The sequence below is a fragment of the Pseudopodoces humilis genome, chromosome 1 (genome assembly GCF_049639895.1).
Source record: "Pseudopodoces humilis isolate 2021_Gansu_Grassland_sample_001 chromosome 1, ASM4963989v1, whole genome shotgun sequence".
Taxonomy (NCBI): Eukaryota; Metazoa; Chordata; class Aves; order Passeriformes; family Paridae; genus Pseudopodoces; species Pseudopodoces humilis.
Window position 1 is genome coordinate 31,384,856 of NC_142200.1, and position 27,421 is coordinate 31,412,276.

General features: G+C 40.1%; 1 protein-coding gene across 2 annotated transcripts; it reads right to left on the minus strand.

The window, feature by feature from the left end:
* Positions 1–326: 326 nt before the first annotated feature.
* Positions 327–26,410, minus strand: RDH10 (retinol dehydrogenase 10). 2 transcript variants are annotated; one of them, XM_005517093.2, is made up of 6 exons: positions 25,862–26,410; positions 25,145–25,380; positions 5,527–5,625; positions 4,067–4,212; positions 3,625–3,756; positions 327–1,709 (listed from the first exon to the last, which is right to left on the minus strand). In XM_005517093.2, exons 1-6 carry the CDS (start codon positions 26,151–26,153, stop codon positions 1,586–1,588), a joined length of 1,029 nt encoding a protein of 342 aa, XP_005517150.1. In that variant the 5' UTR covers positions 26,154–26,410; the 3' UTR covers positions 327–1,585. The 2 variants fall into 2 exon arrangements, with proteins under 2 accessions (XP_005517150.1, XP_005517149.1); XM_005517092.2 differs by having other exon boundaries at positions 25,145–25,383.
* Positions 26,411–27,421: the final 1,011 nt, after the last annotated feature.

Here is a 27,421-nt window from a genome sequence, read left to right on the forward strand (position 1 = left end):
ATTTTTAACTCACTGAAACTGCATCCATACCAGATCATTTTTTCAATGAGCTGAATGCAGCCCTATAGAACACCAAAATTAATATTCTTCATAACCTCTTTGACCAGCTACTCCATCAGTGAGTCTAGAAGACAAAACTGTCAGCTCCTGAAGTCCAATTCCATAGTACCTACTGCCAGCCTTCAGAGATTACACTGTAAACCATGTAGCTGACAAAGTGGATACAGGACTTGAGCCATAAATATTTGATCTGTGTTGACACCAAAGAGTCGTGGAACAAGCAGCTTGTGTTAGTTCAGTCTTTAAAGGAAACATTCCAATCACCATTTTAAGGAAAAGGTGGCTCACTTTAATAACCACAGGCATTGGTCACTATTTAACAAGACATTCTAAAAAAGTAATCACAATTTTTCTGATAGTAGTTTACAAGTGGATGGTATACATTAAGATACAGAGGTAGAATCTCACTTTTACAATGCTTCACTAATACAGATTACCAAATTCAAGGCACAAAATTATTTGCTTTACAAAAAATACTGTAAAAGTCATCTGCTGTTCTATGTGAGTACAACTCAAAAAAATCTTTACACCCTTTCATATTCTTAATGTAGAGTTGCATCAGGCATTATTCTATTTTTCCTTTGCTAATAATTGGCATATGACCAGCACTTACATAAACAGTTTGTATCTCAGCTGAGTTGCTTTGTCTTTTAGGCACAAGTCCAGTTAGAGAATTTAACATAACAGTTTCCTTGGGGGGTGGGAGAACTCTGTCAGAAGAATGAGGAAGAAGAAATGAAACATGTAGTCCATAACAGTAAATTGGACTCTGACAGAGAGGGAAACAGAACAGAGCATTTTTCAAATTAAGTCAGCTTGGAAAAAAAGTGAAATTAAATCACTGACTGCATTCCTAAAAAACCAGATGCCCAGTACAAGTTTGCTCTGACAGTATGTAAGACATTCATTTGCCTTTGAATTGGCAGAGATTTACAAATTTATTTTCATCTTTGTTTAAATAGAACACACACAGTTGCAACAAAAGAGAATTACACCACAATTTGGCCATGTGTCCTTTAGAGAACTTGGGTGAACAAATGAAGAGATGCATTCAGAAACTGTCCTTGAATTTGCTATAAGATCACGAGCAGTAGCTTAAAATTGCAAGATTTCTCTCCCTTCCTAAATAACATAAGGAAAATCAAGCCATTTCTGAAACATTGCATCTTCCGGTTGGATACAACTCTTAGAAGCCTTGGCAGACTAAGGAAGAGAGATCACACAGTGCATCCCTACAACAAGTAGCATGACTAGTTTACTGTACATACAGTGATATTCTAAAGGACAGTGGTGGCAGCTACATTGTAAATTCATTTGAGTTACCTATCACATTTCCCAAGTACTCTAGTCAGTTTTATTTACAGTATATAAAAATCCATTGATTTTTAGAGTTCAATACACAGGTTTAGGACCCAAGAGAATGCCACAGTAAGATGTTGACATTTGCATCTGTTAGATGCAAGTGCACTTTGCAATTCAGTAACATTATTGCATTCACCTATAAATGTTAGTCCATCCAAAACTGTTAAATTCCATTTTTTGCTTCATTGTTGTTTGTAGCCTGTTTCCGTTGAGCGATGAAAGGATACATACACTTGTCTGCTCCCAAAAATCGGTACATGCATACAACTGCTTCAAATGGCAGAATACTGGGAAAAAGAGGTTAGAGATTTGTTAGAAGACAGTATAAAACAAAAAATTCTACTTACATGCACTTGTAAGTACATGTACTTGGTCTTCTTAAAAACAATGTAATACCTATTGGAGATCCTTCTTAAAAGATTTAAGGGATTTTTATTTCACATGGACGCTTTCAGAGAGAATTGAAATTCCAGAGTTCCAACCACACACGGAAGCAGAAAGGAGAAAGAAGCTGTTTATTCACATGCTTCCATCTTAGAACAGATTTTCTGTTTCTTCACAAGCAGTGTAATAGCTTGTTTAAAGAAGAGAGGCAGGGGGATGGAGGGGGGCAAGGGCACCACAGAAGGCCTGGTAAAAGCAAAGCATCTGCTAAAAGCCACATCAGCAGAGGTCATCAGACATTTAAGATATTCTTTAACGTGGGATTAGAGTTAGTTAATGCCATTCTTTGATCACCAGATGTCTAACAACCTTGATTTATACTCTAAACTCAATCATCCATCCTCAAAAAGAAAGATACAAAGTAAAGAGCAATTTCCTTCCCCCTCACAGATAAAATTCCGAGAGGTGATTATGTGATGGATACCTGGTACAGATCCTCCCCTTGTTCTCAGATTAAAAAAATATCGTTTTTACTTCAAGTGCAGTACTAAAAAGTCCTGGTAAAGGACTAAAATGGGATTCCTCAGCCCCTGGGAATACCAGCAGGCATTTGTCCAGTGGCAAGCAGTATAATTCCAGCCATTAGGAGTAATGACCACTGAAACACCAAGAAGTAGATGTCACTGGTACAGGTGTCTTCAGTGCCAGCGGTACTGCTTGTGCAGTGACTGGAGGGCCTTTTGATCTAAAGGCTGCTGCCTGGGGCATGGATTATACAGAAGCTTTGATCTCCCTGTTGGAAGCTGAAGTGTTGAACCAAGAAAACCCAAAGGGCTTTTGATGTGGCTGCTGCTGTGTAAGGCACTGCTTGTGCAGGAAGCGCTGAGGCACCCTCCCTCTGTGCTTCTGAGTGAAGGAGTTATTTCTTAAATATACTGAAAGTGGCCTTCATTTGGTATCAGAATAGACACATACATCTCTCTTCCAGGAAAGAGGTGAGCAGTGAAGATGCCTCTGTTTTTTGGTGAGCCTGTCCACCAAGAGACACTTGAGTCAGAAGATAATAACCACCTTGTAACTGGAATAAAAATCTCCAAGGTGCTTAGTTTCAACCATTCCTTGCAGAAAGATACAATGCTATATATTTTTTATATATAGCATACACACTACAGATTTAAAACAAAACACAGACACCTGTGAAGCTGTTCTCCGTAAACCAGAATTCAAGTGATGTTGCATCACAGGAATTGACACACCCCTGCATTATCCTGCATCATTGAAACATCAGCCTGGCTGCAGATTAAAACAGTTTTCATCCTAAAACTGTACTGTGTTAGAATGAAAGAAGAAATTCCTTTAAATATGCCTTCCACCAAACTTAAACTCTGAAAATTGGTTCTGAAAGTATCAGTTTTCAGTTTGCACAAGTTCTGAAGAATCTGCAGGTAGGAAGTGCCTTCTCACACACTTGTTCTAGAAACAAGCAGCTAGAGATTCCTCTGCTGGTAGCTGCCTCATGCCCCATTCCTAATGAGGAACTTGAAGAGTGAAATTAAAAGTCTGTTGAATAGAAAATAGGAATCCAAGAGGATGATAGATACAGAAGGTTAAAACAGATGCATAGATACATGGCATCTCAGTTAAATGAAGCTTCCCAAGCAAGCAACCTATAAGCATGCAAGCCAAGAGAGATTTATGAATTCCAGCAAAATGGCACCTATGGCCTGTGTGGGTGGGAGGGTATTTGTATCCAGAAGCTGGATATGCTCAAGTATTTTGTGGATTGCATTGCCAAATAACTGGCACTTCAGTTCTTACCTTTTCATGAAGGTGACCATATACATGAGGCGAGGTGTGCAGATCATTGGTTGGTCTGTAAGGATGGCTCTCATGGCCTGTTTCACACAGTATTCAGGCTTCAAGGGTGGAAGGAAAGGCTCGATTTCTTTTCTGGAACATTTGATTAAGACAGATCAATATGGCACATAAAGGACCACAGACACCAGTGAACAGTTCATTAACTCAATTTCTTTGGAACTTTTTTATATTCACTGTTAAGTTACAAAGACTAATAGTTCAAAATTTGCATTGTCTGTGTACAAAAGGATGGAAGACTGAATTCAGGAAGTCTCTTTTAGAGTCTAGCACTAACATATACTAAAGCAGATACAACATTTAATATTTTTATGGTAACACTTGAGTTACCTTTAAATACTTTTATGACACTACAAGCACAGAGCAGAAGGAGAACTCTACTCACCTGATCCTGCACCCTCTAAACATTCCTGTATCTACAAGATAAGGGCAAACTAAAGTAGTTTTGATTCCGTCCTTTTCAGCAGCCTTCAATTCATGGCTCAAAGACTCATGGAAGCCTACAGCTCCAAATTTGCTGGCACAGTAATCCTGCATTGGCAATGAATGAAGCAGAAAAAAAAAACAACAAGAAACTTAAAAAGGAAGGATATGAATAATGTTCAAAGCAAACATACCTGAGGTGACTCTGCACAGATTTTCAAAGCAACAACAAAAGACACCCACTGAATAGAGCATTACATCAACTCATTTATCACTTTACTTTTGAGGTAATTAGCACAGAATCATGAAAGCAGAAAAGCTGAATGTAGGAGGATATTACCCTGGATTCAAGTCTTTGAATCAGGCAGGCTTACATGACAAGTTACTCCAATTACCAGTTTGCTTAATAATAAATGGTGCAACAAAGGACTGAGAATACCTAATACTACCTTGGGTCAGATTTGAAAAAGCTGGTATGGCAGGGCATAGGTGTAATAATCATAAAGGTGTTATTTTTTAGGCTCATTTCAACAGAAGAAACAAGCAAGATTTGAGTTTTTCTATGAGATACACAAATAACTCAAATGCTACTGCTATCTATGCAATTATTAATTGTTGCTGAACTTAGTGTTGTTTTCAGTTGGATGTGTCCGTCTCTGTTGGTGGTCACACCCAGTCTAGGAAATTCCTTGTAGCTTTCTCAAGACAGTAAACATTATAAAAAGCCCCAAGTTAACCATCTTCATTCATTTATGTTATGAAACACTGCAGTTTAAGGTCCTGGATTAAGCCTTACCTATACATAAGGAAGCCTATGCTTATGGGGTAATATGAGCATTATTGTTTTAGACACCTTAATTTTCACTAACTCAATGCTTTTTGTTCACACTTGCATTTGTATTAATGACTCAAAAAACAAGACAAGCTCCAATCCTAATCTATTTTTATGCACCAGAAAAGTCTCACAAACTGGAGTTCTCAGCCAGCTGCTAGTGAAGCAGGTGAGCCATATATTCTAGAAGGTTTTCAGTCATTTCCTCATAAAAAGAAGAAACATTACTTTTGAAACCCCTTGCCTTTGGCTTCAAGCTTAGCACTGAAATGTTTGACATGACTAGGTTGAATGGCACATTTCAAGTTCCTAGATTCACCAGGTAACTCAAAGATCACTTGGCATTCTAAAACCCCCACTCATCCTAGGCTTTCACTCTAAGTGTCAACTCCACCATCCAAGGAATGAATGCAATGTCTGCCCAAACCCTGTGGCTCCCACTCACAGGGAGCCATGCGCTCATATGGTACTCAGGACCATAACCTCCAAAGATCTTGGAAGATTTGACCTCATTTCCTCTAGCTGATAATATTAAAAAACTTATCTTTGGCAAAAAGTGCCAAATTTTTGTTCATTATAGTCTAACAAACCTCAACTCCAGCAGTACTGAATAACCCCAAGGAGCTTGCAACCGTCACAATGTGTCCATGGTTCATTTCCAGCATCTTGGGAAGGAAGGCTTTAGTGGTCTACAAAGAAAAAAAATAAGTACATTTAAACAACTGATACAAAAAACCACTTCATGAACAAGTTACATTAACAATGAGTTCTCAGAATTTCTCAGTTTATTATCGAGAATATAGAAATACAATCATTTTACAGGTTTTGAATTTGAGTTTGTCAAAAATGCTAACAGAAAATCTGAAACTTGTTTGTGAATCCAGAGAGCAAGGCAGCAAGGACTGTATGTCCAGAAATCCTAAGGGTTAAAGGATCAGTTGAGCTCAGACGTGTTTATTTTTCCAGAAGAGACTAGTTATCAGAAGGAGATAATTTGACCTTAAAATGGAAGTCACAATTTTTAGACAGAAAAAGAAATGCGAAGTGTTTAATTACACCATTCAGCACATCTCTGTTGAGACCAGTACCAATTATCAGTTCCAATTATTGATCAGTTCTAATTATCTAGTATAATCAGTTCTAATTATTGTTTTTAAGTTGGATATTGCTAGTTTTATCCAAGTAACTTATCACCTTAGGCCTTTTTTATTAAATTAAATACTACAGGTATGGTTTTTGCTGTTGTTACTTTTTACCTACGATAGAGTGAACTTCTAGTTTAAATTACTCCCTATCCTTATTAGCATCCATACTATTGCTATAGTTAAAAAGACAAGACAGACATTTGTTACTAACTCCTTAGAAGTTTAAAAATAAAACAAAATAAACCCAAAGCAAGTCTCAAGATGAAACTTTAAATTTAAACTTCCAATTTTTATGTTTTGTTTATAACAAAGTTTGTTTCCTTTTAAAAACCTGAATCAGAGTTAATACCTTTAAAAAAGTTAAGTTTCAAGCAACACATTGAAGGTACGTGCTGGAAGATCTCCCCTACCAGAATAGCTATCTTTGTCATATCTCTTCTGAAGCTGACTCAACACTCCTCCATTTTCAATAAATATTAAGCAGAGCACCATATTTACAACAAAAATCAGTGCAGTGGTAAAATGGTATGTGTAGTTATGAAATACTTCAGCTTTTAGGTTGTCAGTGTACTATATGAGATGACTTTTAAATTGCCCAAGAACTTCAGACAATGCTTTTTAATCACAAACATGCCTAGTTAATATGGTAATCTATTAGTGACAGAGCTACTAATCTATTCCAACTCACTCCATGAATCTTTTATCCTCCCAAAAAACTACTCTTCCCATGTAATTCGTATCCCAACTCAGAGTATGCAAATGCCCCTTAAGTGTTTCCTACTTGCTAAATTGTTGGTCTGAGTCTCTTCTCAGCTGCATTCTTAAAAAGACATGCAAACTACAGTTGAATCCGTCTAATTCCATTCTTATGCTGTCTGCATTTTCCAATCAAAGACGTCAGGACAGTTTTGCTCTAATGATTTTCACATGTTCTTGTACAACATTTTTGCCTGCAGGTGTTAAATGACTAATCCAGACCTCCTAACACCACACAAAAGAGTGTTTTCACTGGACAGCTGGCAGATGATAGAAGATTAACAGACCTCCTGACTCCTTGCCTTTTCTACTGTTGATTCATACAACTCCTAGATTCTGTCATAACTACATAACAAAGCTAATTATAAAAAATAATCTGAGAGCAAGCTGCCTTGCATTTGCTCCTTTCCTCATGGCAGGGATCTCTAAACCTCTTACACAGAGCCTTGGACAAGAATTCAGTTTGCTGTTAAACTAATCTGTGCCAGGCACACAAAGTTTCAGCCTCTCTTCCCATGTTGCATGGCAACAAAGCCCAGTCATCATCGGGCAGCACCACCCGAAAAAGAGGCTTCGCTTGGACGGCACTGAAGTTTTACAGAGTACTCTTTATTTGCAGCCTGCCTTGCACGCTACAACACCAACAGCATGTAGGCTAACCCTGATCCTCCGTGCTATCCCTGTAAGACACCCATGCTCCCAGCTCAGTCCTGCTAAACAATTCTCTCCACTCCCGAACATTTGTCAGCTCCATCAGCAGTTTCCACTTACGTCTCAGCTTATCTGTCCACATCACATTGGAATGACTGATTGCCACCTCACATTGCCAGAAAGCTTGATAATGCAGACTGAAGCTCTGGCTGCAAACCACAGCAACTACAGAAAAAAAGGGGCCTTGAAGTTTATCTTGGGGGAAAGAAAGGAGGGAAAGAAGCAGAAACAATTTTTTTTTTCCTACCACTTTCAAGGCATGAATCAGTATTGTCTTCCAAGAGATGAACAAGCAAGTGCACCAAGCTACCGTTTTTACTATGGCACTGCTTTTTTTCCCCATTTTTTTTTTTTGGTTGTTTTTAATAAGGTGAACTATAACTATGTGCTTGTAAGTATCTATGTTTAGCTTGGCTGAGGAACAGAATTTTCAAACTAATATGTATATATATATAAACACGCAACATAATCAGACTAGTCAATTTCAGAAAGTCGATACAACTATGTTATTTCAAAGCATAAAAATTATAAAAATTGAGTTTTCAGAACTTGTAGCTAAAGTAACCCATTTTCAACCAGATGAAATTGGCACATGACAAACACAGCTTGTTGAGGACACTTTTGGTTGACGTCTTCAGCATCTCAAGTGCAGACTTGAACAACTCCCAGCAGCAGAACTACAGTCACTTCACATAAGTAATCTCTTAAAGGCCATTTATGGCTAAATTGGAAAAAAACACAGCTCCTCTGCTTTAGAGACAGTGGATTTCATGGAAATCTTTGCATGAGAACTCAGTGTTCTGAGACAGCCTGTTCAGAGCAAGCCCCTATATTTTGTCATGGCATATTATACCAAAAATCCACTCAAAATCTGAAGTTGAGGGAGTCCATAAAGATAGCTTAACTATCATGTATAGAACTTAGCAGTCAGTATCAACATCTCCACTAAATGGATGTCAGAGAAAGTCATCTCAATTGCTGCCACCCTCCAGCCATCTGCAGCAGCTGGGAGTCAGCACTTGAAAACAAGCACTGTCAGAGGCAGACACACCCTACCGGGGGATCCATTTCCAGGCTCAGAGTAAAGGCTTGCCCACTGCTCCTCCCAGCCTCCTCTCGCTGGGAAAAACAATCCCAAAGTGAAGTTATTCTTTCGTAGTATAAGCAATCCCCAAATAAATCAGTGTTCTTACTGAGCTTCTGGCACGGCACACCTCCTTGATCAAAGCAGCTTCCTCCATACTCTGGTTCCCAGTTTTTCTACCCATTACATAAACCAGATCAACCTAGTTTCTTATTTCTAGTTTCTTTCAGCTTCAGCTACATCTGCCTACCAGACCTGAAATCTTCTGTGTGCTTGTTGTGCTGCTGACAAACTAGTTAAGAGTTTGACTGGTTGTGGCAGTTTCATAGGGCAAGATGCCTCCTGGGTGGCCTTCCCATCTGGAGTTTGTCTGAACAGGTACACAGACCACATTAGTCTTCTGAGGTGATGCATGGACACGCTAATCCTCCATTAAAAAAAAAATAAATTAGAAGACACTAAGCAAAAGATGGGTTTTGTCCATGGCATTAGAGGTCATGAACCAGGCCCCCAAAATAATTCAAATCAAGTCAAGTGGTTTAATCAAACTATCTGCCTTTTGGTTTGATCCTTGAAGCTTCAGTTTTACCTCTCACAGCTGCAGAGGAAGACATTTAACCAAAACACAGAAGTATTTAAAGTCAGAGCTGGGTCATTTATTCATGACAAACACACCACAGTTTTCAACACTGAGGAGAAACCAGTAAGTAGAATACAGAGGATGAAAGAAATTGTGATGCATCAGGGTGAACAGTCCAGGATGCAAGTTAAGCATCTTCTTCACCCAAAATTACCTCTTTTTTTTAAGAAAAAAAAATCCCAACAAAAAAACAAAAGCAAAAAGCAAACCCCAAAAGCATAGTGAAAACATCAATTTTCTAACCAGCAGTATACTTTGGATAGACAAACTAGCTAGGATAGACAGAACATATAAAACTGTTGTGAACAGAGTAGAGCTAGTTTTTCTAACTAGTTCAGCCTTTAAGTTTTTTTTGGAACCAAGAGATCCATTTCTAATCTTCTGAGCATTTTCCTCTATGCTTTTGAATATACCAATAAGACCAAACTATTCCCAGTAGCTGTAACCAAACTTCTATTTCATGTGCACACAGCTTAAATGACTTATTTCTCACAAGTGTGAAACTGAACAAGCATTTACATGTCACTTCATAGCTTTCGTAATCTGTTCTCAACATTTTGGTTTACGGCAAATTAACTTCTAACAGTCTAACACTTCTTCCCTCCCCTTCCCCAAATTCTTTAGTTCCATTCTTAATGAAACAAAACTCCAAAGATTGTGCAACACAAAGAGCAGCACAGCTGCAATGTCAAGACAAATTAGTCTAAATACAGCAAATGAGAATATGAAGAAATACTGCGTTTGGGAAAGTGATTTTTTTAATTAAATTTTGGATTAATTATTTTTAAAGAAGAAAGCAAGCGTCCACAGAAAACAATGTCAGTTGTATGCAGCTCAAAACAATGGATACTGAACGCAGAAAGCACACCAAAATAGAAAAGTATGTGCTACCTCATGTTTAGAGGGTTGCCTTCATAGCAAAGAAAGAAATAAACAGGTACCAACACACAGGGTCCTTTAAGTTTCTCTTTTTCAATATAGTAAATTTCTTCATACTTTCTGCCTTCAGTCAGCCTTTTAAAACTACTTTAATGGCATAAAAAGGCTGTATTACTGTAACGTTGAAATACCTTTATGCCAAAGTATATATACCAAAGCTTATTTTCTATACTGCTCCTTCAGGTAAGGAGCATGGTTTTTTTTGAGGCTCATCAAAAGAGGTGAATTTTTACATCACTAGTTATACACAACAGTGGTGTACTGGTATAACAGAAAACATTTTCTCCCAAGCCACAGCTATTCCTGACTGCCAGAGCTGCTGCCTAACAACACAAAAGAGTGCACTTTTGGGTAAATGTATTGTTTCATATTCATGTTAAAAGCTATTCAGGCAAATCCAAGATGAAAAATTGGTGTGGTTAGGCAAAGACTCACATCCAGACATCTCTGGGAACTAAGGTACCAGGGACCATAACAGCCTTCTGCCACACATAAGCTAATTTGTTAATTTAACTAACAGTGACAAAAAAAGATTTTAATCTAAAATACATGTTATATCCTCTCTGTCCCTTAGCATGGTCATTCAAGTCTTCTTTTCTTCCCCTTCTTCACAGCCTACAGCATAGCACACTGCAAGTCCTCTTACTCCTGTGCAGGACAGCATGTGGCCGCTTCACCACAGAACCAAACATTTCCACGTGCCCCAGTTTCTTGTTCCATTCCAGTAATTGAGAAGAAATGTACCAAGGTCTGACAAAAAAGCACCTCTAACTTTTCTGCAGTCTTACCTGTAGTAGGTTTGTCCAAACTATGTGGTATTCCACTAATGCACCACTATATATGTTGAAAGGGAAAGGAAAGTGCCTGAAAGGCAGAAAACCCCTTTGGCAAGCTTATCAGTAAACACACTCAAGTTATTTTCAGCTACAGTCATACAGCCCATCTTATTTCAGAAGCCAGCCACTTTACATACAGTTTATAAACACAGGTTAAAACTCTGCTTACAGGATTACAGGGGAAGTCATCACCAAATGGTTTAAGAAAAGGCCTTGAAAATATACCCTACAACTCTTTCATAGAAGGATTTATCCAAGTCAGGCAACATAATATCCAAAATGCCTTCTCAGGCACCAAAGTATGAAGTTGCAAGTCTGCATTTAACCATTTACTTTCCTTCTACCTTTTTCATTTGGTTCCAAAGAGAATAATTAATTGTCATTTGCACCACCATCTCAGTTTTCCCATACAGCCTCCACATCCTTCCTGAATTCCCCTCTACAAGCAACTCTGAAACGTTAGCTTAAGGTGGGAATAGTAACTGCACTATGACTACATAGAAATACCAAGCACTGAGTTGAAGACTAGAGAGACCACACAATACAAAGGATGTGGCTCTGACAGTAACAGGCTGACTACAGCAGGCACACAGAAGTCTACAACTACTGTTGACCTTGCTAACACAAGGGACCAAAGCTGTACTTTAAAGGACCTCAGATGTCTCTGCTGACTGTTTTCAAGAACTGCTGGGCCCCTTCTGGATAATTAGCCACTGTCTAAGTAAATATTTGAATAGCTGTGGAAATTAGAACTATTTTTGATCTTTGGTTTCTATTCTCAAGAAAGGATAATGAAATACAGGTTAGAGTTACAGAGTCTTCCTAGAGTAATTAATTCAAAAATAAAGTCACATTTCTCAGATTTTTTTATAGGACTACCCAGATCCTTTGGCAGCAAAAAGGATCAGGAGATAAACATGACATTCTTAACCCAAGCTTCCATAGGTGGCTGTGTTAAAAGCAAAAAAAGGAAACTATTCAAGGACTGTCCTCAAGCGTGCCTTGCACAGGCCCTGCATTCAGAACAAAAAAGCTAGACCTTCCAATATTTCATCTCAAAAGAAGTCCCTTTGTTATTTATCTCCTGGCAGGCAACACAACCTCCAAGTTCTCACTGAAGGTTTATTTGTCCTTCACATAAAAACCCACTGTTTTGGGGCCAGGGGGATTCCTTTAATATTGAACCGCACCAGCAGTTAATGCTTAACATACATGCAGAGTAATAATGCTGCAATTGCCTTGCAACCAGGAGACCATGAAAGAACATGACAGACTTAAACAAAAGTCCATAATGATGATGAGTAACACAGAAGCAAATCCACACATACACTCCCCAATACCTTGGATAGTCTACATTGGCAGACAGAGTGAAACTACAGATAAAGCTACTCAGTTTAAGAAGCAAAGGTAATAAAATAAAGTAAATACCTTAAAGACCTAAGTCACAAATTAAAAGAAACACCAGTAAGTTTAAAACTGTATTTAATTTACAGCAAAATAAGCATACTTTTCTTCTCTCCCAACTCTGCACGAAATACTGCACTGAAGTACAAGCAGTCTTAGATTAGTAAAAACATAAGCTATTACTTGATTCACTTGGTTTTTAATTCATTATTAATTTATGGAAGCAATATTCTCTACCCTCATGACCAATCTAAATACATAAAGTCCCCCACTCATCAACAGACATATCAAATCAGCTGAGAAGCACCAAAGTTGTACAAAAGAAGGTTAAATCTTATTTATGGAAGTTTGTAGGTGGATTTGTTAGTAGGAATAAGCATCTGTCACACCATTTACTGAAGAACAAGTATGCTACAGCCCACATTTACATTACTACATTGTTTAGTTTTGTATTGTTTAGGGTTCAGTTTCAGAATTTCTCCAGTTTTCAAAGCCAATAGTCAACAGTTTTCCTATGAAGAGTTCAATTATCATAGTGGTTCCTCTTTTACATGGACTTAACTCATGTTGAGTTTATCAGACAAAAGCTGAAACTGAATTAAATTGTTTCTTTAATCAGAACTTAGTGCCACAAAGCTGTTTACAATGGGTAGACAGTAAAGATAAGATAAGTAATACTATCAAACAAAAAAAAAGCACACAGGAAACTAATACCACTAGTTATCTCTCAAACATTAATCATTGATTTCCACTCTTTACTACTAGAACTAATTATGCTATGCCTAGGGCAACTGAACATTGCCTGACTAAATTGCCTTTTGTATAGTTTGTTAACAAGGCTTAGTTGAAAAAGGCTGTGTCTACAGAGAGAGGGATATGAAAAATGCTTAGGGAAGGACATTGCAATTGAAACTTTTATTACTGTTACTTTATCACATCATTACATTGTCTCACCCTCCTTTTAAGGGCTTAATTTCCTGTGATTTTTACCCCAAACTGGGGTAGAAGATAGGATTTTTTTCTCCCTCTCATCTGAAGCGTAGGTTCAGTACTCAAGAACACTACCTAAGTAATACAAGTCTGACTTCAGAAACTTGCCTTTTGAGCATCAAGGTGGAAAAGGTGTCACTGTAAGCTTTATAGTACCCTGCTGCTAATCGGACTTCAATATCTCTTCAGTAAAGCTTTTCTGCATCAGACTAGATTTTGTGTGCAGCATAACCTAGGGCAAGGGTTTAGGTACATAGAACACAGGCAACAGTACCCCTGATTTCTCCTTAAGAACACTTTTCACTCCTGTTTAGGAATCACTACTTTATATAGTTTCTGGGTATGAAGAAATTCAGGTATTCGAGCTGAACTACTCTTGTTATCACTAAAAGGAATTCAGAGCCTTTATGTTATTGGCATGCAGTCTCCACCTTCCTGCTCCCAAGAACTTTTGTAATTTTTTTTCCTTAGAGATTTTAGATTTACATGATTTTAAATTTACGCTAGACCAAAGCATAACAAATGTATACTCCAGATGTCAGTCTTGTCCTGTAAATTGTCCAATCTTTCTAATGTTTATATGCCACCAGTCATTTCTATGCAAACATCTAGCTGCCTTTAGAGGACGTGCTTGTATATATACAATACCATAAATGCTGTACATTTATACAAAACCATGTTCACCTGGACTTGCCAATATTGCTTGGCTGACATGTAAGTGCTTCCTATATATGCAGTGGTACACACAACTGCTTCAATCACTGATTACGTATTTAGACTTCTTCCCTCAGAGTCTGCACGTCTTTGATTTCATATGGCTATGAAAAACAAAGCACATTCTCATAGGTTGCCCAGAGAGGTGGTGAAAATCTCCATCTTAGAGGTATTAGAAAGCTGTTTGTGCACAAGCCTTGGCAGCTGGCTCTGGGTGGCCCAGCTTGAGCAGGGGAGTTGGACCTGATGACTTCAGAGGCCACTTCCCACCTCAGCCATTCTGTGATTCTCCACTCAACAGCCCATTCCCTCTTCCTCTCACAGAGGAAGAAGTTCAGAAGCCAGCAGAGACCTTGCACTCTTCATCACTGTGTTAACTCAAGTTTATCAACACAGAATCTTAACTGGAAAGGATGCCAACTCCTCTACCACATCTCTCATGTATCTCTCTGACAGGAGCTCTTGCCTGCAATAAATTATCCTGCTCTAAAACAGTGTCTGTTCTACTTCCATTGCTCCTCCTCCTCCTTTGGTCTCAAGTTGGTTCAGCTGGAGGGAGGGCCCAATGAAGCAGTGCAGGACACCCAGCTGAATTTCTTGTGGAATTAACATTTTCAGCCAAGTTCAGCACATACATGTACCATACTGTTTTTAAAAACTAATTATGTCCCCCCAGCTATCCGAAGTCCTCCAGTAACTCACTATGTGCCAGCTTCTTTAGGACATTCTGAGCCCTCACAACTTTTCACACTTTGAATTTTAGTGGTTTTAAAGCTTGGTCAGAACAATCCAAACATATTGGATTCTTGACAGCTAGCAAGGAACAGGGAAAAAGAGTATCTCTGCCTAAGCTATGTAAAAGTGCAAAACAAATTGCCAATGATGTTTGTTGTAAATGCCAAAGTAATCTATAAGATGAGACTGAATAATAAAGGTAAGATGGCATAGTAAGAGGGCTGTTGGAAACCCAGGTAGGCATTTAGTCTGCCTTACACTGAAAAACAAGCAAGTCTAGATCAAAGTGGAACAAATGCATACCTGCAGACTTCTCCAGACAGCACAAATGCAAGGCATATTTAAGCATGAGAACTGAAGGTTTCCAAGTACTCACTTTCAAAAGCTGACCTCTTCCCTCCTGCTCAAAGGCATTTTATTGGACAAGCTGATATTTATTCTCCAAAAATATTAGTCTCATTCTACTCTCAAACTACCACAGCTATCAAACCACAATTACTATTAATTTAAATGAAGTATTAAACAGTTGGCAGCCACTGAAAAGTAAGATGTAGCTTAGAAAGCAAATCCTTATGCCCAAATCTACCAGGTCAGTATTTGAGCTTTCTATATAGCCAAGACTAACAAAGCACTCCAATGTGGATGTGACAGCACAGAAACACTCCTGCAAATTCAGGAATTTAAATTACAGTCTATGTAGGTAGCAGCACCAACCTTGTATTCTTCCACAGGCAGATATATCAGTAAAGATGACCTAAAAATAGGTTTATTCAAATGTCAAATTTGAAATTACTTTAGAGTGTTCTACTGAAGTGAAGCAGGAAGTTAACACTTGCCTACTCCCTTCCACAAAAGGTGGCTTAAGCCCTGCTGAAGTCAAGTGACTAGAAATTCTACTTTGTTTATATACTGACAAATGGCCCTGTCAAAGGATTTGTAGCATTTCAGAGCTATGTTGACATTAGTGTAACAAACACATTAGTCCCTCACCTTCATTAGCACAAGTTTGCAGCAAATGTCCAACCATTTGGAGAGCGGTTATTTATTGCCAGCTATTTGATAATCTTGGCAAAAATGAAAGCATGCCCCTATAAGTCTGCAAAAAATCCACATAACAAATTCATTTTAGAAAAAACTATTAGATAAGAGCTCAGAATATTTTGTTCAGTGAACAAGAACACAATCCAACTTTTAAATACACATTTTTCTCCAGCTTGCCATAAGCTTAGTCATCTTCTGGAATATTTAGTAAAACTTGGTATTTTAGTCTACAGGTTTCCAAAACATTACTAGAGAACAGTACTGTCAGAACTACTTATGGAAAATATGAAGTCATCATTCATGTTTGATGATTTATGTAGCAGGCTTTTTAAGAAGTGGCTAAGCATTAAAGGACTGTCATTTTATAGATACCTTAAGGCCAGTACCTCTGTAACAATGCAAATGGCTAGAGTACTTGCAAGCAAATGAAAGCTGAGTCACTTTACTCATCCTGCTCAACTCAGTCCCCAAGTCATTGTTTTGAACCATTTCTTTCATAACAAGGAAAGTGATTGTGTTACAACCAAGTATCTCACAAGAGAAACAATACTAGAAGGAAAGCTACCCCTTCCACATAGGGGAAACAAAACTAGGGAAGATGATATAGTTGAATAGAGATTAAGCTTCAGTATTTCTTTAGGAAACAGTAAGATCCTAAAAGACTATGATTTCCTGTGAAGTAACTCACTGAACAAGAAGTAGCATTTTTAAAATGCATGAAGCTTTTAGATTTTTAATAACCCAGGTGTTTATGTTTCATACTTCTCCCCACCCTTCCACAAAAGGGTGTGCAGAAAATAAATAGTCTTAGCAGGTAAATTTTTGCTTCATAAGCCAACAAAGGATAAAATGATCAAAAGACTCCAGCTAATACAGTGACTAAACCAGCAACTAAAGCAATTTTCAAAGTTTCTGCTTGCACAGGCACTTTAAACAAACATCAGCAAACTACCCACTACCCACTTTCTTAGGGAGTGAGTTTTCAGAGAGAGAGAAACTTCTTTCACCTGTCTGTGGAAACTATGCTTATGTCCCACAAGCTGAAACATGGGTCCAGCCTGGTTTTTTTTCTACATTCTGTGTTAGCAAAACTGATTTCTAGACAAGTCAAACAGCGCAGTAGGAACAACAATCATAGTTTCAAGGTAAATAAGCTAAAACTGTAAACACAACATTGTCTGATGGGTATAGAAAACTACCTTGCCTTTATTTGTAGGTTTCTAATAGTTGTAATTAAAATACTGCCATCTCTTTTGAAGTCAAGTTGTTACATTCAGACTTATGCCAATGGAGGATCTGCTACAGCTTGGAGTAATTTATGACTACTTAATTATTTAGAGGATGTAAATCCTACGCCCAAAATAAAAGTCCAGAAATGAGGGTTCACTAGGATAATCACAGAGGCCCTGTTCAGCTATGTGATTTTATCCTATTCTTCTTCACCTTTTCCCCCCACACTGGCTACTCTAAGTCTGAAAATGCTGAAGAGGTGATTCTAGTCTCCAAACAGAAATACAAATCAACTTGAGCAAGAAAATTAGCAGCTTTCCTCCCTGCCCTGCAGACAAGTTAGTGAGCTGAACCAGCTCACTCAAACATCAGCTGAAGATAAAAACTAGTGCAAGGTAGGATACAGATTCAAGGGATGGTCCCACGAGACAGACTGCCACCGCTAAGCTGCCTTGTAGTTTCTTCCTAGATCAGCAGAAATTTCAGATAACTTACTTTTAAACACACATGAGCTTTTTCAAAACACCGCTGAAAAGGGGAGCGCTGGAGAAGCTGTCACACAAGTTCAAACAGATGGCAGAAGCAACCAGCACCAGGGCACATTTAGGTGCAGAATTCAACAGCCAAACAAACTTGAATTTCAAAAGGCTCACACCGTCAGCCACCTCAGCTCTGCAGCTGTTCCAGCATTCCTTGGCCTACCATGCCCTCCCATCCCAGTTGTGATAACTCACTCATGTCATGTGTTAATTTGACTGACATATAAATCATTTTACTAATATAATTTACAAGAACAGAGTGTTCATTCAGAAGTGTAAGCACAGACAAATCTCCCCCCATTTGTGACATACTTGCTTTCAAACTAAACCCTCAACTCGCCAAGATTCTATGAATCTCAAAGTGTATGCCTACTCACCAATATCGTAACTGCATTTTGAAAGACAAAGACTAATTTCTTTGTGAAGAAATCTAGGATGAAGTCTAGCAGATGAAGTCTAGGACCACAGGTAAAAACATATCATCACATGTACATCAGCTTCAGTTTGCCTTTGCAGAAAGACATCTGCCATTTTCCACAAAAGACAGAGGTATCAGTAACTCAGTTTTACCATCAGTGTCAATAGCCAGAAACCTCAAAGGTCAAAGGGAGCAAGGCTTATCAAGTGACTGATGCTCTGGCTTTTACATACAGAGAATTGTGGAAAGATTTAGTACTAGAGATACATAACAAAAACCTTTCCTCCCCACATAAAAACCCCGGAAGTGAAATCAAAGCATGAGAAGCATTGGGAGAGAATAATAGTTCACAGCTGATAAGGATAAAAGTAGAAAAGATTTAAGAAGTGCAGTGCTAAAATGACAAAGATGGTGTTAGAAAACATAACATTCATCTTTCCTCAGCCTGTCTAATCAGAGTAATTGATGACACTGAGAGCTATCAAAAAGGATTGCTTACCCACACAGATCAGTTAAGACAGGTCTTAGGCAGTGATGCAAACACTGGGTCAGCAGAACACTTGGCTGCATCATAATTAGGACTGCTTTTCTCCAACCACAGCTGTCTTCTACAGTTCTGCCACAGTCACTTGGTTATTACAGAAAGTTAATAACATAATGACATAACATTAACTTAGCTGGTTTTCATAAAATAAAGGTGGATGTTACCTGTAGATGCAAGAATCTGGCACTTTAAACTCCATTGCCCTCCTAACCTCTACAGGACAAGAAAAGCATACACATGATCTTTTAGATGAGTATTTCACTGACACGTAGGATGAGCCATTCTCTCCACTTGTAGCAAGGTTAGGCACCACACTGGCAAAGACCATCATCACATTCAAGGATTTCCTGTCTCCCCACATCCTTCACAAGTAACTGGATAATTGCAGACCAAAGCCAGGTCAGAGGTTTTTGCTTATTCAGCTGACCTACTGCGTTCCATAAGAAGGAGGAATATAACCATCACACTGGTCACTCATCCAGGACCATGCCTTCAGAGAAGATTAGCAATCCTAAAAACATTCACACAGTTTGCTGACAAGTCTCCAAGCCTTAGAAAAAGTCACAGGAGACTAAAGAGTGAGATTATCCCAAATGCCTTACCTCTGCAATCTGTACTGCAACTCCAGCTTCATTTTAGATGGATGTAGAATTGCAAGCCACTTAATACTTCAGACATGTTTCAAGTAGCCTTGGCGTGGTCTCTTCAGGACAACTTTCCCTTTCCTTAAGTGAACTCCCACAATGCTTTTCTGGAAACACTACAGTTTTCACCTAAATTCTTCAAGTTTAATACAGTTTAATGCATGGAAGTAAACGACTGATCACACCTCATGCTACCACCTTGGACACCAACCTACAGGCAACAAAAAATCCATGGGTCACAATCTAAAAAAAATCTATATTTTCTGTTCCTTGAGACTCTAAGATCCGTGCACCTTTCAAGTAGTGCAGCATATTAAATTCCAAAGTACATCTGAGAGAAGCTGCCACAAAAGCTTAGCTGTAACTGAAGCAGTTCAAGGAAACATTATAAAAGGTCATTTTAGAGTTGTTAGCTGACTGGGATGAAAATCAAACACTTTGCATCATCAGTGAGAGGGAAGGGAAATGCACAAATTCAGCTGTCATTTGAACAAACGAAGACAGCTTTCTCCATCAGGCAAGGAAGATGCTCTAGCACAGAAAGTATATGTAGGAAGGCTGGTGTAACACATTCAAAAAATCTTCAATATGATTTTCCCACAGCCCTGAGTGCTGCTAACTAACCAAGAGCGCTGTAATTTATTCTTCTCACACTCCTTGATATGTAACTACTTATTTATCATCACGATACAGTAGACAACGAAGAACCAGGACAGAACAGACTCAATAGCCCTTAGGGACTAGAGCTGAGAAACATGTGAAACAACTACAGTTTGGTGGGCAGCACTGTGGAATCCCAATTATAGATGCTCAAACTCATGATTCCCACACAAGGCAAATGAAGAGGCATTTTGCATAAGACCTACCTACCACCCCATCCCTACATGCTCAATTATGCATGTTGACTCTTCAGATGAGTACATTGTCAAAAGATTCATTTTTATCCTCTTCCATTACTATTCTGAAACCGGTATAAGATTGGTGCTATGGTCAAATCTCAGACATACAGGCACCTAATTAAAGGGTTTGGGTTGGTGTCCCCATCAAAAAAGAAAGAGAAAATAACAAATTAAAAAACATGAAAGTTTTTTTAAGTGATCACTATAACTAAAACATGATTACAAAGCTATGATATACACACAAATTGCAAGATACAAGCTACAAAATTAAAGACTGCATGATAGTGACTGACAAACTGTGCTTGACACAATGCTAGTCCTCATAGACCATAATGTAAACCTGTGAGGAAAGCTCTGAACCAGTAGTATTGTGTCCACTTTAACTCCAGAAATATATAACCACCCCTTTATTTTCCAGAACTTAGTACTAAGTACAGTGCTTTATAAAACAGGAAGTGCAGTTTTTTAGGGCCTGCATCTGGAAGACAGTATTTTCTCATTTGATACATTCCCTCTATTTTTTTGAGAAATTAACCCAAAAACATATAAACAGCAGAAGCATAACAAAGCACTTAGAAGTTTTAAGTATGACTAATATGACTATTTCCATAGCTAAGAGTATGATTGCTTTTTCCTTCATACTCACTACCCAGCATGCTACCACAGTATATGAAACACATGTGCTGTCCAGGGTAATTTACTGGTGGCATAGAGTTGGAATAATTGAGCAAGAGAAAAGTTAGTTTTGATGATACTTTTTGGATCACATACAAATATTTTGTTTGAACTTGATCTGGCTCATTTTTCAAAGAAAAAAGAACATGTAGATTAAACTTTGTAAGTGAATTTGTGCATCTTGGGGTACATCATCATCATGAAATTAAAAACAAAAAAAAACAATTAAAGCTAACTTCACTCATCTGAAATACTAAATATAGCTGGGTGGCCTATCAGTGGCATACTGTGTCTATATTTAATCACAGGCACTAGAATCCTAAATTTGATAGCAAAAATTAAAAATTATGCAAACAGGCCACAAGACTTGGCAGAGAATAGTTTCAAATAACATAAGCTGCATTTTCTTCTTCAGAATAAGAAAATGCACAGTATGTGTAATACTTCTGTATTTGAACTAAAACTGTAGGCATTAGTGAGCTTTATTTAACACCAGGGAGCTTGAAGACAACAATACATAAATGCTGATACTTTATAGATAACTATAGTCTCTCCAAGGCTTTAGCAATCCTGTCAGTGTAATGAGACTGATAAGTACAGCAGCTGCATCAAGGGGTATTTGATTCAGCAGTTTTGTATTGACCATCTTTCCAAGGTATATTTACATTTTAGAGGTTTTCATGAATGCCCTAAATACCTGAGTACTGCTTCTCCCTCTAATAAGTATTTATTTCCCCTGTACCAATGTTGGGCCTTCTAAAAAATTACTTCAATTCCTATAGAGATGCCAGCATACCTTCAAAAATCAAGCAGCTGTAAACAAATTAACAAAACTACTCAGGCAAAGAAACCAGTACACAAGTCTTTAAACTCTGGGTCCTAGTCACTCTCTATATGGATTTTTTTTTTTTTTTTTTTTAAATATGACAGAGCTGGAGCAGAATGCTTTTGCTTCCCCCTTATGGTAAGTTGAAGAGAACTCTAGGAGGAAAGCTTTAAGCTGAAATATTTGGAGTATCCACATGACAGGGAAACACTGATCACTTAGATCTCTTAGAGCTGAATACTGAAGACCTGTTATACAGAAGGATCTTCATGTCACAGAATTTCAGAACTGCTTATCACGCTGCCCTGGCCCCTTCCTCAGTGACCAAAACTAGAATTACCCAGGTATTATAGAGATGTCCAATATTAATATCTACTTATCCAGCAATAGCCTATTTTTCCAGAAAAACTGTTAGAATAGGTACAAGACTCTCAAATTAAGAGTTTGTAGTTCTATTCAATATGGTGCCATTCTCAAAACCACTGATTCCTATATTTACTAAAATCTGATTCAGCAACAGCTTTAAGTTATATTGTGACAGCCTTTTTAAAATTTGAATCCTGACACACCATAGGAAGAAACTTTCCTAGTCTGTAGAAATTCAGTTCTAATAATTGACAAGTACAGCCAAGTAAGTTGCTATTCTTACAACAGACTGGAAGGAAAGATTGTGTTACACTCCTGCTACAATTTTATGCATCTGCAAATTATAGTAAAACAGAGCTGGCTTATTTCAAACCGGGAATGGATTTTGTCCCTATGTTTTCAATATCAGAAGCATTCAAGTTATCACAGCATGAAATAACAGGTTTTTAATACTGCAGTGGATTTTATGCTGTGGAAATTGCTACATGATGCAGTGGTGACATGTTTATATAGAACACTCATAGGAAGGATTACACAAATCATGCATGTCAGCAAAATGGAAAGCATCTGTTTAGGCTGTGGCATGCTGCTAAGGCTCTCTCCACTGCCAGTTTGTGATATGGTACACAGCCCAGTTGGAGTCACAACAGCAAAACGGTGACAGATTTTCATGTCACTGCCTACTGCAGAAGTTGGGCAGCCTTACGATGGTTGCTGCTAGCATAAAAGGAAGATCAGATCACGTGCATTCTGCATGGAGAACAGGCAATTAATCTGATGTCAAATGTTTCAAGGGACAAGTACTAGAGCCTTATTTTCAGTTTTTATATAGAAACTCATTGAGACTTGATTAATGATCAAGGGATGAAAAAGAATTTCCCCTGAACCACATTAAAAAAAAACACCACAATACACCAAAACCCAGAAAAGTACAGACACTTAAGTACTGAAGCAATATTACATGCAAGATCCATGTCTTTACAAAATCCACTTACAGTTTTTTGGACAAAACAGCCTCCAAGAATACTAAAAAGCCTACATAATGCTCCAGAGTATTAGCTTTGCTTTTGGACCACCAGTTTAGCTGACACGGAAAAGACTAGCTGTATAAGACTTCACACATCTAGACACATTGTTCTATTTAAGTCAGCATTGACTTGCATCAAAAAAGTTGGCTTCAAATCAGCTGATTCAGATGACATCTTATGAATTAAGTAGTATTACTTGCAACAGAAGTCCACCCACTATTGGTCAAGCCAATCTTTTCTGGAATCATGAAGGGGAATACAAGGAAAAGAGCTTTGCCAACAACAAAAAAAATAAAAGGATAAGCAAAGCAGGACACAGGATCTACAGGAAGTTTACATATGAACAGATCCTCAATTAAATCTAAAGGGTGTTGACTACTCCTTTAAAGCTTAAGCCAAAATCTCAAGTTCTGCAGTCCAAACATAGCTATACCTTCTTGGAGTTTTTTTTGAAGTCACTTCACACTAACATTTAGAGATGAATGGAACTGTTATGGAAACCCAATCATAGCAATACTAGACTAAGTTTAGTTTTCTATTACTGTAAGAGATTCAGAACACACAGAGTGCTTTAAAAAGGTCTCTAAAACTGCTTTAAATAAGTGTATGACTTAGGCCTGAAGGAAGAACAGCTGGAGAATTTAGGATCCTCCCATATTTTAACTCACGGTGATGTCATAATTTAGAGTTCTTGGAAACTATCAATTCAACATTTAAGCAATATCAATAACATTAAATGTACTACACATCTCTATTGGCTTAAGCACCAATTTAACTTCTATTAAGGGGAACACACAGAACTGTTAATTATAAGAAGTCACATGAGCATTCTCAGAACCTCTCAGATTGCTTTAAAATATATACTTTGAGAGTTCAAAAGGGTTTCTAAACATACTATCTCCTGTGCACTCTCTGCAAGCTTTATAATACATTGGAAAGAGAGTGCTCTGCCATTAAGTGTTTCACAGTGCAGATTTGAAGGGGCTCCTTTAGGGTTATAAAACAGCATTTCATTTCCATGTTAAAAAAGTTTGGCTTGGGAGGGCCTTCTAAGTTTTGAAGATGGGGTATTTTATAAAATTTTATTATGAAAAGGTAAGATCAGTCAAAGAAGGTTTAAGTTGAAGTATATGTTCAGATTGCTTAATACTTTCATTGTTATGCAAGTGTATTTCATAACCTTACTTGAGGATTCAAAGAACAGTTTTAATACTAACAATGGTCTCAGTCTGACAGCTAATGCTAACCCAAGTGTGCATCATGCCCTCCTTCAACACTCCAATTTATGTAACTCCACACCACTATGCGTCTAAAAATAAACCACATGGGAAAACAAGGTTTAGATGGACAAGAAGAGTAAGGCCACATACTTGTTCTCCTTAATTAGCATCTGCTAGTTGTGGAAACAATACCATCCCAGAAACCAGTTAAGACTTTCTAACTTCTACAGGCAGCCCCCAAAGAAAGCTATTAGGACAAATACACAGGATTCCTGAAAAAGTGTTCTTGGCTTGATTTCTTGAGAAATCTTTTTCGCCTTTCCTCCCAGCCTTCAAAAAGAACAATTTGCCTCCAAGGCAATTCAAACAACATTTTCAGCAGGGATTTTAAAGATTTTTTCCAGAAACATGCAAGTTTGCTATTGGGACCATCATTAAAACAGCATCTTAAAGCTGCTAATGTGCTAGCAGAAGAGTACGTGAGGAAGACTGAGAAGCCATTCATTAACAGTAACAACCTTTAAGCAGATTCAGAGATTATTGCTTGTAAAGGATTTAATATCCAAAGCTACAGAAATGACCATAGGACTTAGAGCTCTGGATCCTAGGAGGATACAGCTGATTTAAAACTATTTGTTAACAATCTTAATACCAGCATTCCTGTTAAACAGAACAGTCAGTTCAAAACCAGAAATAACCAAAGCAGCGATCCTACAAGTGAGAAAGAACAAGTGCAAACCTCAAGGAAATAGGAGTTCAGCAACAGCAGTTCATTTCCCAAAAATAATTACCAAAAAGGGCAGCAGAAAGAAGTTTATAGTTACCCAGAAGTGTGCGTGACAGTTAACCATCATGGTCCTCTCAATAAGCTCATCAGGACACTCCAGAAGATGGTGCCCGGAGACCACACCAGCATTGTTAACCAGGACAGACACCTCGCCAACCTCCTTGCGGACCCTCTCAGCTGTCAAGTAGACATTCTCTCTTTTGCCCACGTCACAGGTGTACGTGTAAACCTGCAAGTTGCAATGGGGCAGCACATCTTTCTCTCCATCTCCAGCTACTAAAGAACACAGATAAGAGAACAGAAGGGGTGGGGGAGGGGGGGCAATAAAGTTCTTGCTCACATTTTGACATTCAAACAAGTAGTTCAAGCAGAAATAGCAAATAAAATTCCAAACCACCAGAACTTCTATTTACTTTGGTATCACTGCGGTACACCAGGAGTCAGCTATTTACTATCGCTGCTACGTGTTTTAGGAAAAGCCGCAGGTTTTAAAGCCGCTACTGGAGTCCGATGCTCCGCGAAGCAGGGTCTGCGCTCAGCGCTGCGAACACAGGGCCGGCTCCGGCTGGCAAAAGCACCGTCGGGGCGTCAGATACCCCTGCGCCCGGCGGGCTCCAGCCCGGAGCCGCTCTGAGGGTCCGCCGCAGGTGAGCGCTGCTCCGGGCTGGACCCGCCGGGCGCGCAGCCCCGGCTCCCTCCGCCCCGGGCCGGGCAGGTGAGCGCCGGGGACAGCGCGGGGAGCCCAGCCGCTTACCTCCGGGGGCGGCGGCGGCCGCCTCTTCGGCTATCTCCCGGTAGATGTGTCGCACCATGCCCGCCGTCTCCTCGTTGCTCTGCGTGTTGATGTCCCACAGCACCAGAAGCGCCCGGCGCCGGGCAAACTCCAGGGCGAAGAGGCGGCCCAGGCCGCTGCCCGCCCCGGTGATCAGGCACACCTGCCCCGCCACACTTTTCTCTTTGGGCCGCACCAGCCACTTGGCCGCGGCCAGCACGAACGCCCACAGCACTCGGAAAGTCACCACGAAGAACTCCAGCAGGATGTTCATGCTGCCGGACCGCGGGGCCGGCGGCCCGGAGCCTCCTCACCGCCCGGCTCCCCGACCTGGAGCCGCCGCTGCCCGGGACCACCCGCTGCGGGCACCGAGGGAGGCTCCGCTCACGGGGGTCCCGCTGCCGAGCGCTCCCTCTCCGTGCCGCTCGCAGTCCCGCACCCCGCCTCAGTCACACACGCCGAGAACGGAGCCCGGACACGGTGCTGCCTGCCTACCCGCCGCCTCCCCGTCCTGCCCCGTCCCGCCCGCGGCCCCACTACTGGCAGTGAACATCTTGCCCGCTCGGCCCCTCTATATAGGGCGGACCGGGCGGCCGAGCCCCTCCCCCGGGCCGGCCCATCCCGCCCCGCATTCCCGGGACCCCCCGCCCCCGCCCCGCTCCGCCCCGCCGCCGGGGGAGGTCCCCGACGGGGAACGGGGGAACGGGGACGGGACGGCATGGCCGGTGCTTTGCGCTGCTCGGGGCGGGCGTCCCGGCGGCCCCCGGCGGCTCCAGCCCGCCCCAGCCCGGCCCCGGCGAGCGGACTACAAGTCCCGGGGTGCGCCGCGCCCCGCCGGAGCGCCATCTCGGGTGCGGTGCCGCGGCGCGGCTCAGAGGAACACGAACGGGCGCTAAAGGTTCGTGCTCGGGGCTAGAGACGCAGGGAAGCTGGAAGCACACGGGAACCACTGGGTCCCCGCAGGATGCCCGCGTGCCTGGGGATCCTTTGCTGAGCTGTGAGAAACCGCTGAGGAAAACCCCCAGTGGCTTCTTGGTCTGTCAGCCAGGTACAGAGGTCACTGATATCTCACCCGCCACTGGCTGAAATAGGAGCTCACAGGTGCCAGCACACGGGAAGTATTTTCTTCTGTACGATAACAGAGGCCGCTCCCTGTAGCTGGGCACCCTGTGGCCACCCGGCGCCCGCAGCATCCCGCTCCTGGGCACTTGCCAGTTCCAGTGGATGAGGACCAGAGCGTACCTTTGCGATTTCCCACACATGAGTGTGCAGGGTTCATCCCACTGTCTCTGCCCGCTTGCAGCTGTGTGCCTTAAGAGCACGACTCTGCGCTTTCTTCCGCGTGTAGCCGCCAGTTTTCAGAGAAGTTGTTGGAACTTTGTGAACGCTGCCTCTCGGACTAAGCAGAAATTCGAGTTCAAAAGTTTCGGAAAAAGTGCAGTCTTAATGTCTAATTAAAATGCAACATTTTAATTCCCCCCCCCCCCCCAATACTGCTTATGAGATCAAGTGATACAAACGTCTGTATTAGCATAAAATAAT